The 16,968-nt window shown below is 39.8% G+C and overlaps 1 protein-coding gene across 3 annotated transcripts in view; it reads left to right on the top strand.

Moving 5' to 3' along the window:
* Positions 1-16,968, top strand: part of LOC134203742 (DDB1- and CUL4-associated factor 5-like) — a 66,047-nt gene that overhangs the window by 8,442 nt on the left and 40,637 nt on the right. For all 3 annotated transcript variants that reach the window (XM_062678600.1, XM_062678598.1, XM_062678601.1), the window contains exon 2: positions 3,020-4,376. In XM_062678600.1, the coding sequence (XP_062534584.1) occupies positions 4,163-4,376 (214 nt within the window). In that variant the 5' untranslated portion in view covers positions 3,020-4,162. The remainder of the gene's footprint in view (positions 1-3,019; positions 4,377-16,968) is intronic.

The raw sequence follows: 16,968 nt of genomic DNA, 5'->3' as shown, positions 1-16,968 counted from the left end.
TAATCGAATAGAGTTCGCCGGCATACCAAACTGACTATGTACAAAACGCTTATTAGACCGGTAGTTCTCTACGGACACGAGACCTGGACGATGCTCGTGGAGGACCAACGGGTACTGGGAGTTTTCGAAAGGAAAGTGGTGCGTACCATCTATGGTGGGGTGCAGAGGGCGGACGGTACGTGGAAGAGGCGAATGAACCACGAGTTGCATCAGCTGTTGGGAGAACCATCCATCGTCCACACCGCGAAAATCGGAAGACCGGGAATCGGTGGGCAAGGCACGTAGCCAGAATGTCGGACAGTAATCCGATGAAAATGGCCTTCGACAACGATCCGACGGGAACAAGAAGGCGAGGTGCACAGCGAGAAAGGTGGATCGATCACGTGGAGGACGATTTGCGGATCCTCCGCAAACTGCGTGGTTGACAACGTGCAGCCATGGACTAAGCTGAATGGAGAAGACTTTTTTATACTGCACAGGCCACTCCGGCCTTAGTCTGATGGATTGATTGATTCATTACCTTATAAATTTATTACGCTACCAGGACGGACAATGGTTTACGCTGTTGGTCGGTGGTTGTCAAAATCTCTTATCCGTGGTAACTAAGCTCGGTTAACATACCGAAATCACTGGCTGCACGGGTATTGACAGAAAGCTGGACACGGTTCAGGACACTCCTAGTTCGAAGACGTTCTTGGTTTTTCTTCCGAAGACTTTCTTAGTTACTATGTCTGAAACTTGATTATGCATATGTACAACATGTGATAGATTTAGTTCGGAAAAGGTATTGGAGGGTAACCGCCCCATCGGTGGGGTTTGATCCCACGACCCTTCGGTGGTTACCCTCCAATACCTTTTCCGAACTAAATCTATCACATGTTGTACATATGCATAATCAAGTTTCAGACATAGTAATTAATTTCCACTCCGGGTGGCTTAATACCCGGCATATAGGCAATTAACTTTGAATGTACTGACTTTCTTAGTTTTTCTTCCAACGAGTATATCCAAACCGCAGGTTCGGAATAGCCAATGGCTGACGACAATCGTAAATGATCGTCGGGCGTGAACTCGCACAATGATTGTGGTCGGCTAATCATAAGGTACTTTGGGTGACGGAGCTAGTAGCTCACACGAGGTAGCAGGATGATGACGAAGATGGCGATCGCAGGGTTATATCACTTGGCGGCGGAAGTTGTTAAAACGGGAAAACGTGGAAACGTGCTGTAGTGAGTAGATTTCGGTGCACTCTAGGCAGGAGGTTAGACACGGAGATGCTTGAACAAAACTTCACCAGCGGGAACTTGGAGCTGGTAATGGACCGCCGGCCACTGCGGCGCACGACGGAGAGTCGTACATCTTTGCATTCACTTTCACCGGCCGGAAACCAGTAGCAGGCCGCAGCGTTAGCGTTATACATAGATAGACTCGGTAATCTTACACTGATACAATGATTAACCTACTCTTCACGTAGGACTTGCGATGACTTTTCCGGTTCTCGGTTTCTTAGCGCGACGTTCGTTCAAAATACTGTCTGTGATTGGAAACAACCGAACTTATCTCCAGCAGGATTAGGAAACTTTCAAAATTTTTAACTTCACAACTTTTGGGTTAATAACGATTCCGCAGTGTGGGGACCGAATTCTACGCACGAAGGCCGGTGTCGATCTCCGCTCAGTGGCTTGGCTACTGGCATGGAGTGTGGACTGTGAAGCTTAGCCACCATAAACAGCTCCGTAGCGCAACGTTTTCGAAGAGGAGATAATGAGATAACTTTGATGGCCGGTGTCAGAACTTTTGTATGGGAAATACAGGAATCATGAACGCAAGTCGGTTTTAAGCGGCCACGTACACGTTGAGGAAGCCGCTTTTAGTCCGCTTTCGAAGTTTGTTGAGGAGGGGTTTCATGGGGAAGCCTTTCCAAGCTTCCTGGGGAAGCCTTTCCAAGCTTCCTGGGGAAGCCTTCCCAAGCTTCCTGGGGAAGCCTTCCCAAGCTTCCTGGGGAAGCCTTTCCAAGGTTCCTGGGGAAGCCTTTCCAAGCTTCCTGGGGAAGCCTTTCCAAGCTTCCTGGGGAAGCCTTTCCAAGCTTCCTGGGGAAGCCTTTCCAAGCTTCCTGGGGAAGCCTTCCAAGCTTCCTGGGGAAGCCTTTCCAAGCTTCCTGGGGAAGCCTTTCCAAGCTTCCTGGGGAAGCCTTTCCAAGCTTCCTGGGGAAGCCTTTCCAAGCTTCCTGGGGAAGCCTTTCCAAGCTTCCTGGGGAAGCCTTTCCAAGCTTCCTGGGGAAGCCTTTCCAAGCTTCCTGGGGAAGCCTTTCCAAGCTTCCTGGGGAAGCCTTTCCAAGCTTCCTGGGGAAGCCTTTCCAAGCTTCCTGGGGAAGCCTTTCCAAGCTTCCTGGGGAAGCCTTTCCATGCTTCCTGGGGAAGCCTTTCCATGCTTCCTGGGGAAGCCTTTCCATGCTTCCTGGGGAAGCCTTTCCAAGCTTCCTGGGGAAGCCTTTCCAAAATTCCTGGGAAAGCGGTGATAGTCCTAAATTGGGGACACAGTAGAACATAGATCTGTAGAACTTCGTAATCGTTCGGATTAGTTTGGAAGCATACATAAATTACGGAACGCTCAGAGAGAGGAGGGGTCTTGATGCTGAAGTGTGACGTATAACCCATACAAGATTTTCAGGATTGGACGTAATAACACCCACTCGACTCTTTTTAATTGAAATAAAGTTCAACATGTCCAACTATAAGCAGATTTAACATATTATCGAGAAGCTCTCCCTCATGAAAAGGCGTGTTTCCCTGTTAAATGCACTCATATATTAGTAGTAGCTACGGTATCAAGTACATAGTACCAATAACACCAACAACATCATCCAACCTACCCAAACAAAATTTATCACAATACTATCACGCTCTTGGTGTTCGTTGTTTGGTCGTATACATACAACATTATTTTATTTTCTGTTTGTTATTTTTGCTTTCTTATTGAACACAATCTTGATGTTGTTATTCTCATTGCTCTTTTTCAGTGGCTCGGTGTTTTATTGAGTGAGTCCATTACTGCAACACAGTCAGTGAAGTGATGGGGACGGTTCATCTTAATTCAGCAAAAATCGCCATCATCGGTGGAGAGTGCACATAAAAGCAACAATCTATGCAGACCCTAGACGTGCTCGCAACTTTGTGCAAGTTTGATTCAAGGTGCTGTGGACCCTGCAGGGGCAACAGTAGTGCAGACACGAACATAGGCCCATATTCATACGCTGAAGATACGCGAACATGTAGATAGACGAAGAAAACTGGTCAATCAAAACGAGTGGATGGGAAAATGTCAAAACAGTTTTGTGGCGAGGAATATTTGAAAGGGAAAAATACTTTCCAGTAGGGTGGATTAACTCTGGTGGCTGATTTTTCATCTAGTTCTGAACGCAAGTGTAGATAATTTATGTTAAGAAACTGCGAAGGGATAGAGATAGGCCAGAAGCCTAAGAAGGATGTAATCTTAGTGTTGTGAAAATTTAGTATAGTGAATCTATAGTCAGTAGAAGACATACTGGATTGCAGACAGCTGCAGGAAATTGAATTAAATTCTTCTATATTGAAAAGTGTATTCATAAAAATGGTGACTGACCAGACATGTTGTGTTGGTGGATCGAAGAAAGGAAAATAGGGAATAGAAAGGTGAGTCAGTACATGACGAAGAGAAGCGAAAGAGTGGAGGGTGACAATAACAGTGAAGATATCGAGTGAAGGTGGATGAGCAAGAGGGTCGTCGACGACAGAAAGTATAGCGTATTTAAGGGTACCCTCCTACGTACTGGTTTTAGCCAATCTTGCATCGTTCTGTGCCATCGAATTGAGTGTTCTGAAAATGGACATATTGTGAACCAAGTGTCAAAAGTGATACACTTTCGGTTTCATTCCACTGAAATTGATTAATAAATAACGTGAGTCTATCGACTACAAACGAGTTCCTGCTACGTATTAGGAAATTCGAAGAAAAAACCTTTTGTGAACTTGAAAATCCAGGCGAACCAAATAGAATCATTGAATATTCGCAACGAAAGTGAGGGGATAGAAACGCAAACTGTGATCGTTGGGGGAAGGGCGGGTGAAGCAAAGCAGAGGACATTGATCCGTTCGGTCGCTTCTGAGTGTCCGGTTCCCGTACGATGGCTCACTATCGGAATAATAACCATTCCGAGGCGAATATCCTCGGCCAGTTGGTCAGCCGGCAGCTGGGCGACAACGTCGTCAACTTCCGCAGCAATCTTTTCAACGAGCGACTCCGGATCGCTCGGAACCTCTACAAAAAGGACCTGGTGTCGCACTACGGCTGTGTCAATGCCATCGAGTTCAGCCAGGAGGGTGAACTGCTCGTCTCCGGTGAGTAGGCAACTTCCATTACTCTTATCAATAAATCAAGAAGTTCACCGAGGTTCCGAATTTGATTCTTCTTTGCTTCCATTCGTTCCATCTTTGAACCGGGTGCTTAAAATCAATTCGATCCTATCATCTCGTTGGGTGGGAGAGGGATGGACAGGGAAGGACCAGTATCAATTATGTTTACGTTTTGTGTGATTTTCGTGAAGGTGAACAAATTTCTGTATTCCGTTTTCTTCATTTAGCATTGATTGTGTTTAGAGGGCGATTCTGATGCGGTTGTTGGAAAGAACGGGTGATGATGGGGACAGGGGATGTTGAATATTGCTTAGGGTGTGCCAACAAGATATATTTACGGTAAGCTCATTATTAAGTTATTTTAAATTAGTTTTTTTTTCATAAACATCAATTTAGTGAATAATGTTCCTATAATTTGGAAGGCCTGTTTTTAGTAAGAATATTATATTATATAAAATTCTGAATGTCCAAAGATTTTTTTTTTTAATTTCCAGGGGAAATTCTTTTCAATTTTCTGTAGAAATTTATCTGAATTTCCAAGAGAAATTCTTCAAAATTTACAGGGGACATTTTCGAATTTTCATGAAGAACAATTTTCTATACGAGGCCGTACTATGTCGCGTTGAACAGCAAATTTGTGTTTGAGGAGAGACTCATTTGAGAAAACTTTTAAAATTGAAACTAAACAATGATGTAGATGGGAAGCTTTTGCTTTTCTATCCCAATTTAACACAAGTTGAAGATTCGGCTAGAATGAAATCACAGGCTACGAGAAGAAGCAAATAATACTATTAAATAGTTTGAGTTTTAATTTTTTCCTCAAGAATCATGAAATTAAAATTATTCAATTTTAAAGATGGTTTCCTGTCAAAATAGTTTCAAAATAGTAGTTAAAACAGAAACGAATTAGGTACAAGATACTATGGATTTATCTACGTTAAACAATTTTTAGTTTGCCAAGCATAAATACTGGTAGGACCTCGTTGATTTTTTTAGAAATAGTTGAACAAGAATCGTCAAAACTTCCGAAGTACAACTTAACATCAATGGCGAAAATTTGTACTTTACGATGCTTCAATACTTTATAGGAAAGAATTGGTCCCACATAGATCCCTGTATGGAACACATGACGAGATTGAAAGAAAATGGAATGAATTCCATTGTATACAACAAAAGATATTTTAGTTACTAGATAAAGATTGTCGCTACTGTTCCCTTTGTTCTGCTGTCCGAAACATGTGTGGTACATACCTGTCAAATCGTATGGATTTTCCTTCTTTGACATTTAGCTCCCCTATCCTCGCCAGCAAAAGATGTTCCGGACAGCGACGACAGCGACAATCTTTATCTAGTAACTAAAATATCTTTTGATACAACTGATTGCGTACGGTCAGTCAAGTATTACTTAATACAGTGAACTCTCCATAAATCGATATTGAAGGGATCATCGAGTGAGGTAGGTATCGAGATAAGGAACACATTTATAATTGGCCGAATAGCGTTTACCCGAGTAGTTCAAATTTGCTATTATTAAGTTAAGATGTTCGAAGTGAATAGTGAATAGCGAGAACTGAGAAGTGAGAAATGAGATGTTCGAAATATATACAGAGTAGTGAGAAGTGAGTACTGAAAAACGAAAGTGGGTACTGATTAGTGAGATGTGTGCAGTAACATGTGAGTAGTGGAAAGTTAGAAATGAGAAGTGATAAGTCAGTGGTGAAAAGTGAGAAGTGATAGTTGCGACGTGAGAAGTAGAATGTGAGAATCTGTGTCAAAAGGTAGAAGGTTTTTTTTTATTTCTTTATTAAAGAGGCTTGCAGCCCAAGGCTGGCTCACCTCTGAGCAGGTCGAAGGTCAAAAGGTCGAAGGACAAAAGGTCGAAGGGTCAAAAGGTCGAAAGGACAAAAGGTCGAAAGGACAAAAGGTCGAATGGACAAAAGGTCGAAAGGTCAAAAGGTCGAATATGTGTCATAACGTCGAAGGTCAAAAGGTCGAAGGACAAAAGGTCGAAAAGGCAAAAACACAAGAAATGAGTGGTGAAAAGATAGATGTGAGAAGGGAGTAATGAGCATAGATAAATGAGAAGTGAGAAGTGGGAAGAGAGAATTGATAAGTGAGAAATGAGAAGTGAGAAGTGAGTAGTAAGTAGTGAGAAATGAGAAATGAGAAGTATGAAGGTAGAACATACGGGGTAAAAAGTAAAAAGTGACATGTGAGAAGGGTGATGTGAGAAGTAAGGAAGGGAGAAATAAGAAATGGGATAAAGATGAAGAAGGATAAAGAAGGAAGATGCACACTTAAATTTTTTCACCGATCTCGGCTGTGCGATTCTCGGTTTAAGTTCGTTTGCTGAAATATCAGCTGAATGGACGTATGATTACGGCGGCTTCTTCGAGTGCCGCAGTAAACAAATTACTTTTTCAGCTGAGATATCAGCAAAAAGTCAGGAACCGAGCGGTCGGCTGTGCGGATCTCGGCAAAAGAATCAAAAAATGCCGAGCTGAACTGAGTGTGTGGGAGAGAGAAAAAATAAAGGAAAAAAGAAGGAAGAAAGAAGAAAAAGAAGAGAAGATACAATGAAAGGAAAAAGAAGAAAGAAGCAAGTAACAGGGAAGGAAAAAAGAAGAAAGATGGAAGAAATAAGAAATAGTTAAGAAAGAAAGAAATAGGAAAGAAGGAAAAAACAAAAAAAAAGAAGATAGAAAAAAGATAGAAGAAAGAAAGAAAGAGAGAAGAAAGGAAGAAAGAAGGAAAAAGAAGGAAGAAATAAAGTAGAAAGAAGAAAAAAAAAGAAGAGAGAAGCAAAGAAGGCAAAAAGAAAGAAGAAAGATAAAAAGAAGGCAGAAAAAACAGGAAGGAAGAAAGAAAGAGAGAGAGGAAGGAATGAAGAAAAGCGGAAACAGGAAGGAAAAAAGAAGAAAGTAGGAAGAATGAAGGAAAAAGGATGGAAGAAAAACAGAAGAAAGAAAACAAATAAGGAAGAAAGAAGGTGGAAAGAATGAAGAAATGAAGAAGTAAAAATGGAAGAAATTAGAAGGACAGCAGAAGAATTAATGAAAAAGAAGGAGATAAGACACAATGTAGAAAACATCAAGAAAGAAATAAGGAAGAAGATACAAAGAAACAAAGATAGAAAGAGGAAGCAAGTAACAGGGAAGGAAGAAAGATAGATAGAAAGAAAGAAAGATAGAAAAAAGGAAGAAAGCAGAACAGGAAACAGGAAAGAAAAAAGGTAGGAAGAAAGAAGAAAAAGAGAAGAAAGAAGGAAAAATGAAGAAAGAAAACAGAAAGAGAGAAGAAAACCAAGAAAAAAGAAATAAAAGAAACAGGAATCAAGAAAAAAAGGGGAAAAAGAAGAAAAGGAAAAGAAGAAGGAAGAAAGTATGAAAAGAAGAAAAAAGAAGGAAGAAAGACGTAAGAAAGGCGAAAGAAAGAAATAAGGAAGGAAGAAGGTGGAAAGAAGGAAGAGAGAAGAAGGAAAAAAAAGAAAAAAGAAAGAAGAAAGAAGTTAGAAAAAAGAAAAGTGAAATATGGAAGGAAGAAGGAAGAAAAAAGCAAGAAATAGGAAAGAAGCAAGGATAATGGAAGGAAGGAAACAAATGAATTAAGAAGGAAGAACGAGGAAGAAAAAATAAAGAAGGTAAAAGGGAGAAAAAATAACGAAGCACCTTTCTTCCTTTCGACCTTTTGTCCTTCGACCTTTTGACGCAGTTTTTTTGTTTCGACCGTTTGTCCCTTCGACCTTTTGATCTTCGACCTTTGGCCTTCGACCTTTTGACCTTCGACCTTTTGTCCTACAACCGAATGTGAGTAGTGACATAAACCAAAGGAAGGAGTGAGAAATGAGAGATGATAGTTGGGAAGTGAGAAGCGAGATGTTAAGTAGTGAGAAGTGAGGGGAGAAATATAAGACAGAAAGAATTCATCTAGAAGATGGAAGAAGAAAAAAGAAAGGAGGAAAGAGAATCTCGTTTTTACTCCTCTGTTCCCGGACCACACTTCTTCCTACTCCCTTCTCACATCTCACTTCTTATTTCTAATTTCTCACTTCTTACTTTTCTCTTCGCACATCTCGCTTCTTACCTCCCTCTTTCCACTACTCTCTTCTCACTTCTCACTATTCATTTCTCAATACACACATATCACTTCTCACTTCGCACTTCTCACTTACAACTTCTTATAGCTCACTTCTGACTTCTCATTTCTCATTTATCACTTTTCACTTCTAACTTTTCACTTTTCAATACTACTTCGCACTTCGAATATCTCACTTCTTACTTCTCATTGTGCACTTCCAACCAAGGATGTTATCGATTATTTAGTAATTTGCGTTCGATCATTTAGTAGTTTGTCAATAACTCATTCCAGAAGGTGAATTTCAAAATTTGTTGTTTGGTGGACTCCTAGTGCGAAGGTTTTTCTACAACTCTGCCAAATAGTTCGTTATTTGAATTCCACTAGTAAATGGAGTTAAAGCTATAGTATCAGTAACTTAGACTAAATGATAACAAAATTCCAATCATTTAGTTTAAGCTACTGCAACTAGCGCTATAACTCCGATGTTTGTTGAATTCTAACAACAAACCATTAGGCAGAGTTGTAGAAAAACTTTTGCACTAGAAGTCCATCATACAACACATTTTGAAATTCAGCTTCTGGAATGAGTTATTGACAAACTACTAAATGATCAAACGCAAATTAATAAATGATCGATAACATCATTGCTTCCCACTACTTACTTCTTACTTTGAATTTCTCTTTCTCACCTTTCACTTCATGCTTTGAATTTCAAAATTTTAACTTTTCATTTCTCCTTATTTATTTCTCATATTTCACTTTTCACTCATAACTTCTTACATCGCAGTTCTGATATCTCATTTCTCACTTATTACTTTCCACTTCTAACTTCTAACTATTCACTTTTTAATTCTCACTTCTCATTTTTCTCTTATTACTTTTCATTTCTCACTACTTACTTCGAACTTCGATTTTTTGCACTTCTAACTTCTCACTTCTCATATCTCACTACTCCCTTCTCACTTATAACTTCCTATATCTCACTTCTGACTTCTCATTTCTCAGTTATCACTTTTCACCTAATTTTTTACTACTAAACTTTTCCCTTCTCACTATTCACTTCGCACTTCTGGTTTCTCTCTTCTTATTTCTCACTTCTCATTTTTACTTTACGCTTAGAATTTTTCACTTCTCACTTCGCTCTATTCATTTCTCACTTCTCATTTTTCACTTTTCACTTCTCACTCATAACTTTTTATATCTCACTTCGGACTTCTAACTTTTCACTTATTACTTTTGAATTCTCACTGCTCACTTCAAATTTTTTACTTCCCATTACTCACTTCTTACTTCGCATTTTTAATTTCTCACTTTTCACCTCTCACTTTTCACTTCTCACTTCTAACTTTTCACTTCTCACTTCTTATTTCTAACTTCTCGCTGATCTCTTTTCACTTCTTACTATATCGTGCGTGCAACTGTTTCTGACAACGTCGAGTTAGCGTGGTGAAAATGCATTGGAAAAAAACTTCGACTTAGAGAATATCGAGTAAGAGAGATATCGATTTACGGAGGGAACGCAGTTTGCTAGATTCAAGGGACTTTCAATTTCATCGAGTAAGGGAAAATATCGAGCTCCAGAACATCGAGTTAGAGAAAGTTTACTGTAAGATGCATTGAATAATAGCAAAAACAAACCTTTTGAGTGCTTTCGATTTTTTTTCATTCTTATTTTATTTTTTACAAGAAAGTAATACTTTATGCACTTGAACCAGCACACTTGCTATGGTAGTTGCCGAGCTACCGCACGAAAGTGTGCTAGAGTGTAGGACTCTTCCAGCTGTGACTGGCCATAGCCACTAAAACCACCATAGGCTCCAACCATGATTCTCCTCGGGACTGTCTTTCAGTAAATACTGAAAGTAATATTACTTTAATATTTTGCATGATTTCTATGCCCTCAAGTGTGATCTGGTCAGCATATTCATAGATCTACTCAAGTCCAAAGCAATTTCTCACTTCAACGAGTAACCAGACGAATACCGAGGTTGATTTCTGGTAGAGATAGCTTCCGGTATAATGGTGGCCCGACAACCCTAAGCCGGAGCGTTCACACGCTACGATCTAGTCAACTAATCCCCGGTGGTAGATCTAGTCTAACTGCGAAAAACGATTTTAAATGCCCTTGAGCCATTCCTTAGTTGTTGAGCAATTCAACTTCCACCTCGATCGCGATCGGATAGTCTCCGACGGGGGATCTGTTCTACTCCGTCGAGAAGTTCCCCGACAACGGGTGCTCTACCGCAACCGACCGTAACGCCATGCTCTGCAGCTACTCACGCACATCACTGTACTGCGTTCCGGCACATTCTACTGACTTTGTTATCGGTGGTAGTGTCCATTCCGCATGCCTCCAACATCGCACGCCTCTTTCATTCGAACCGGCGGTATATGAACAGAATGTACTCTGCCGTTTATGTCACGTCTGGACATCACGGACATGCATGTCCGAACCTATGATTGTACTACCTGAAAAATCCGCGATCTGTTAAGAACTGGATCAAGCCAAAAGTTAGCTCTTCATGTGGTCTTCTAATCCAGGCCGACACATTTGGGCCTAGCGGTCCACCAACCCTTAGTCGATTAGTCCAACGCCCTCTGGTATTTGGCTAGCGTTGGCTACGCACTTTATCTTAAATTATTACTTTTTCTAAAATTTGAATCACCATTTTGTAGGATTGGCCTGGCAGTAACAAATTCGAAATCCACATTTACTTGGGTTCTGAATTAACGACAGTATGAGTGTATGATCTTCTTCCGTCAGTGCCTAACTACAGTTCTTAACTTTCAATTTTCCCCATGTTGATGAATTTGCTTCAAACTTGTTTTACATGGAAATTTGAAAATATTCTAATAAATAAATTAATGCTGAAATTTTCCCAAAACTTTGACATAAATGACATCATTCTCAGTAGCTTTGGGGACCAAAGAGCGGTGGCAAAAAAACGATTAGCGATCACTAGAGCGTGCACACATGCAATGGACAGAAACCTTCATGTAAAGTATGCGGCAAATCAGCACATCCGAAGCAAAAATATATTGAAGCTACTGCTTTGAAGCAACTCCAAGCAAAAAGTAACGAGTGTGACTAAAAGAGCTCCTAACCTTCCAACAATCTTCAAAAATTAAATATAACATCAAACATTGGGAAGATGCCAGCTAGCAGGAAGCAAACAGTGAACACCTTGATGCAAGAGAAATTTAACTGCGTCAAGGCAACTGAAAAGGCGACTAACAGTAAAAGACATCATAAACAAAAAGCTCCACCAATAAGAAGCAAAAACAACGTTACAACTTCCTACACCAGCAAAAACAACAACAATAACAACAAATCTACAGACAAACAGCTGCTCGTAATGGCAAAGCATCAATTTTCCGGACCCCCAGCATCTACAGACCACCCAATTGCAGCTCTCTCTGCTCCTGCTGCAAAATCGTTCATCAATTTCAAAAAAGGTGAAACGATAAACCCGGCCAAAAAAACAAAACCCACACCTCCACCAATCCTCAACCAACAGAGTGAACCAAATATCGGAAATCTGCAAAGCCTTCAGCAACAGCACCAGCAACAACAACAACAACAAGAACAAAATCATCAACAACACCAAATATATCAGCAACAACAACAACAACAGGAAACACAACTACCGAATCCTGACAGCCAATTTGAGTTAGATCCGATGAGACCACCCATCGTCCGTCTGACTCAGCAATCCACCGAAGGAGACGGCCGTTTCCTTAAAGCCAGACTACGTGACCCGAGTATTATGAAGGTAGTCCGGTTGTTTTGGCGTACATAAAGGACCAGTCTGCTAATGTATGCGTCGAGGGAATGACTCAACGAGCATCAGGATGCTCCTTGCGTCTGAAGGACTGCCGACTGCACCAGAACATCTACATCAAATATTCATCCAAGTACATCAGGAATACGGAATTGGGCCAGCAGAAGCTGCAGCTGATCTACAGTCATACCGACAATACCTGTCCAGCGAGCGGACACATCGCCTGCAGCAACTACGGAGAGCACAACGTGGTACCACTCTCCTTCCCCGGAAATTTTCGCAAGTAAGGACGCCTTCTTCGGCTGAAGAAAATAGCACTATCTTATCGACCAACAGGGTAAATATTTTAACAACCAACGTGCTTCCAACAAGTTCTTCATCAAAACAGAATGCCACTGAAGTTTTGATTTACTGTCAAAATTTCAATCGCATGAAAAGCCCAGCTAAAATGAAGGAAATTCATAATAACATCTTAAAATCGTCCTTCTCGGTTATTTTGGCAACTGAAACCAGCTGGGATGAAAGCGTGAATAGTGAAGAACTTTTGGAAGCAGCTTTAACGTATTCAGGGACGATCGCGATTTCTTAGAATCAAAAAAAGTCTGGCGGTGGAGTTCTAATCGCAATCTCTAGCAATTTTGATTCAGAAATAATAACTACAAAAATATAAGAACTTTGAGCATGTTTGGGTGAAATCTAACATTGCAGGAGAAACCCATGTTTTCTTCTCTGTGGATTTTCCACCGGAACATGCGCAAACAACATCTCATGAATGTTTTTAAAAACTGCAGAAGAAATTTTATCAGGACTTCCACCTGAAGTCAAAGTACATATTTACGGAGACTTTAACCAACGCACCGTTGACTTTATTCCGGATTCAGAGAACGAACAAATTCTACTTCCAGTCGCTGGGGAAAATGAAACACTTATGTTTATATTTGACAGAACTGCTAGCCTAGGACTTAACCAAATCAATCACATTAAAAATCAACAGAACTGTTACCTTGATCTCCTACTAACCAATATTCAAGAAGATTTCTGTGTGACTAAATCATTGAATCCCTTATGGAAAAACGAAACATTCCACACGGCAATCGAATACTCTGTGTTCGTTCATGAATATAAAAACCCAGCGACTGTGACTTTGAAGAAGTCCTTGAATACAACAAAGCAAACTATGACAACATAAGACATAAGCTAAGTAGATTTAACTGGAAGCAAATTTTAGAGAATGAAGGTAATATTGAATCTTCCGTTGATGTCTTTTATAACATTATTTTTGATATTATTATTGACGAGGTCCCAAAAAGAAGAAAACGACGGAGCGGAAATTCAAAATATCCAATTTGGTACAATAGGCAAATAAAAAATTTAAAGAATCGCAAACAAAAATTACATAAAACTTACAAGCTAGACAAGACGAATGAAAATTTGGAAAAATATTTGAACATCTGCGATCAATTAAAATTAGCAATTGATGTAGCATTTGAAGAACACAACACGAAAACAGAAAACGAAATAAAGTCATGTCCAAAGAACTTCTTCATTTACGTAAAATCAAAATTAAAATCAGACAATTTTCCGTCAACCATGTATTTAGACGAACGCGTCGGTAATTGCTCGGAAGATATCTGTAATCTTTTTGGAGATTTCTTCCAAGAAATATACACCACCTTTTCGGAACAAGATCGCGACCTAGATTTTTTGTGCCTATCCCAGAATTCGCTAGGGATATCGGTATTAATCAGATCATGGTGAACGATATTCTAAACGCTTAAAAAACTTAGATGCATCTAAAGGCCCTGATCCTGATGGTATTCCACCGATATTTATGAAGAGTCTGGCTAAAGAGCTGACTGCACCTTTGTTTTGGCTCTTCAGATTGTCATTGGAATCCGGAAATTTTCCCAGGGTATGGAAAAGCTCCTATCTTGTGCCTATCTTCAAATCAGGCAAAAATCTGACATTCGTAATTACCGTGGAATAGCCATTATCTCTTGCATTCCCAAACTTTTTGAATCCATTATCAATGAAAAATTATTTTCACAACTTAAAAACAGAATTACGAATAAGCAGCATGGATTTTTCAAAGGTCGCTCTACCGCTACAAATTTAATAGAATTCATTGACTATTCTCTTAATGCAATGGATAATGGTAACTACGTGGCCGCACCATACACTGACTCTAGCACGACGTTTACTCGTATTCACATTCCAATGTTACTCTTCTAATTGCCCAAAATTGGCATTGAGCCAGGACTCCTTAGATGGCTTGAATCTTATCTCACAGACCGGCAACAAATAATAAAATTTAACGGAAAGAAATCCAATCCCATTCAAGTCACTTCAGGAGTTCCACAAGGCTCTCATCTTGGCCCTCTTTTATTTATATTATATGTAAATGACATTACCTTCATTCTCAAAAATATAAAGATTTTAATTTATGCCGATGACATAAAGCTATTTATGGAAATAAAAAATGAAGACGACATAATCATATTCCAGAATGAAATACACATGTTCTATACATGGTGCAGAAAAGCCTATTGCAACTGAATGTTAAGAAATGCAACATATTATCATTCAGCAGAAAAAGAATAATACCAAATACACAAATTGTATTAGGGAACAATACTGTAGAAAGACACGAAAGAGTTAGGGATTTAGGAGTGATTTTAGATTCGAAACTAACTCTTGTTGATCACTATAACACAATCATCCACAAAGCTAATAATATGCTAGGCTTTATCAAGCGTTTTTGCTTCAACTTTCAGGATCCCTACACAATCAAAACAATATATATATTTCATATGTACGATCTATACTGGAATATTGTAGCATTGTATGGTCGCCTTATACAACCACACATGAAGAAAAAATAGAGTCAGTACAAAAACAATTTCTATTATACGCTATTCGTAAATTAGGTTGGACGTCATTTCCTCTTCCATCTTATGAAGCACGTTGCATGCTTATAAATATACAAACTTTGAAAGAGCGTCGAGAATGTGCAACGGTTTCATTTGTTAACGATATAGTTTCTCAACGTGTTGATTCAACTGAAATTATATCGAAACTTAACTTTTACATACCTTCTCGGCTACTTCGACATAGAACATTTTTTTAACCAACCACTGCCGAACAAATTACGCCAAATTTGGGCCTCTCAACTGAATGATGGCCGTTTACAATCAACACTGCGAAACTATTGACTTAACAATGTCTCGGCATAACATTAGACAGTATTTCCAAAGAACAAACATTACAAATTCAGCAATATAAATTCAAAATCAAAATTATACATCACTTTACTAAAAAAAACCTATTATTTAATTTTACTATAGCATTACAAAAACAAACATGTATATGTATATGTACTAGTCTACGTTGGTTGACGAAATAAAATAAATAAATAAATAGATGCGACAAACCGGACAGTTTAGAACACATAGTGCGAAAAACGGTTTCATTATCCGTGTGCACCAGTCAATGAGGCGACAATACAGTCCAAGGAGTTCGTATGTGAATCGTATCTGTCCCAAAAACATGAACTGGAGCTAGCTCAGATCGAGAAATTGGATGAAGCCGGAATCCGAAGCCGTGTCAGCATACAGTGCGGTAAAAATAAGGTCGAAGAATGGATCAACAAGCAAAGTCAGTCCTAAGCTGGATGCAACGTTGGAGGAGTTCTGTTGTTTGAATCCCATTGACACTGAACACCAGGTGGTGTGTCAACAAGAATCCAGTGAGTCTTCGAAGTCAGCCCATCATCAGCTATATGAAAAAGGTAATGGGGTGCACTGGGATAGTAAAAATAGATAAGCAATTAGATCAGTATGTCAGGCTTCCAAGGGGTTAGATAATCAACCGTCTTTGAGTACTGAGTAGTGCTAGTGGTCGTACAGAATATTTGTCGTTGCCGCCATCCGGAGGTAAGCTAGTGCAACAGGACTTCCACACGAACGCCTATAGTGTGTCGAAGTTGAGCCTAGCAGATAGGAGTTTTGAGCGTCATAGGACAGTAGCCATTACTAATAACAATATTCCATCAAATGTCAGTTGTGTACCAAGATTGAATATATTTAATCCGTATGCAACGCAAGTGCTTTTGAGCTTGATTGACTGCTCGTAGTTGCTACTCCATTATAACCAGATCAGTTGTACTTGCACACAGAACCAACAAATGTTTGCTTGGGACTAGCACTCATCTTCAACGTACAAGTACTGGTGATCTCATTTGTTAGGTCACACTGGCGCCTGCCACGTCAGAATACAAGTCCAGGTAGGGAAGGGGGAGGCAATGATGATACAATCACTCGCCCACTGCAAGCCGAATATACCCCTGCACCAGCCATGAGTTCAATTGGTTTGAATTTTTGGGTTAGGTTCGATGGGCAGAGGCTCGTCTTGGTAAAAGAGCTGCTAATGTGACATATAGGAGAAAGCAACTGATATTATTTCTTGTGGGATGTAGGAAACGAGCTTTATAGCTCATTTCCAATTCTAGCAGATTACTGTTAGAATACTCAAGTTGAAGGTATAGGTTTGGAAGTCCATTTCCAGTTCTAGCGATTGCTAGAACATGATATATTTATTATATACAAGAAAGATACAAAGTAGGAGAAGGGAACGGACCTGGGATTGAACCCACGACCTCCTGCGTATGAGGCAGAAGCAGTAGCCATATGACTACCAAGCCCGTTTTACAAGAGCCAACA

The sequence above is a fragment of the Armigeres subalbatus genome, unplaced genomic scaffold, assembly GCF_024139115.2.
Source record: "Armigeres subalbatus isolate Guangzhou_Male unplaced genomic scaffold, GZ_Asu_2 Contig2079, whole genome shotgun sequence".
Taxonomy (NCBI): Eukaryota; Metazoa; Arthropoda; class Insecta; order Diptera; family Culicidae; genus Armigeres; species Armigeres subalbatus.
The sequence above is the reverse complement of the archived record's forward strand: the minus strand, read 5'-3'. Positions and strand labels throughout refer to the sequence as shown.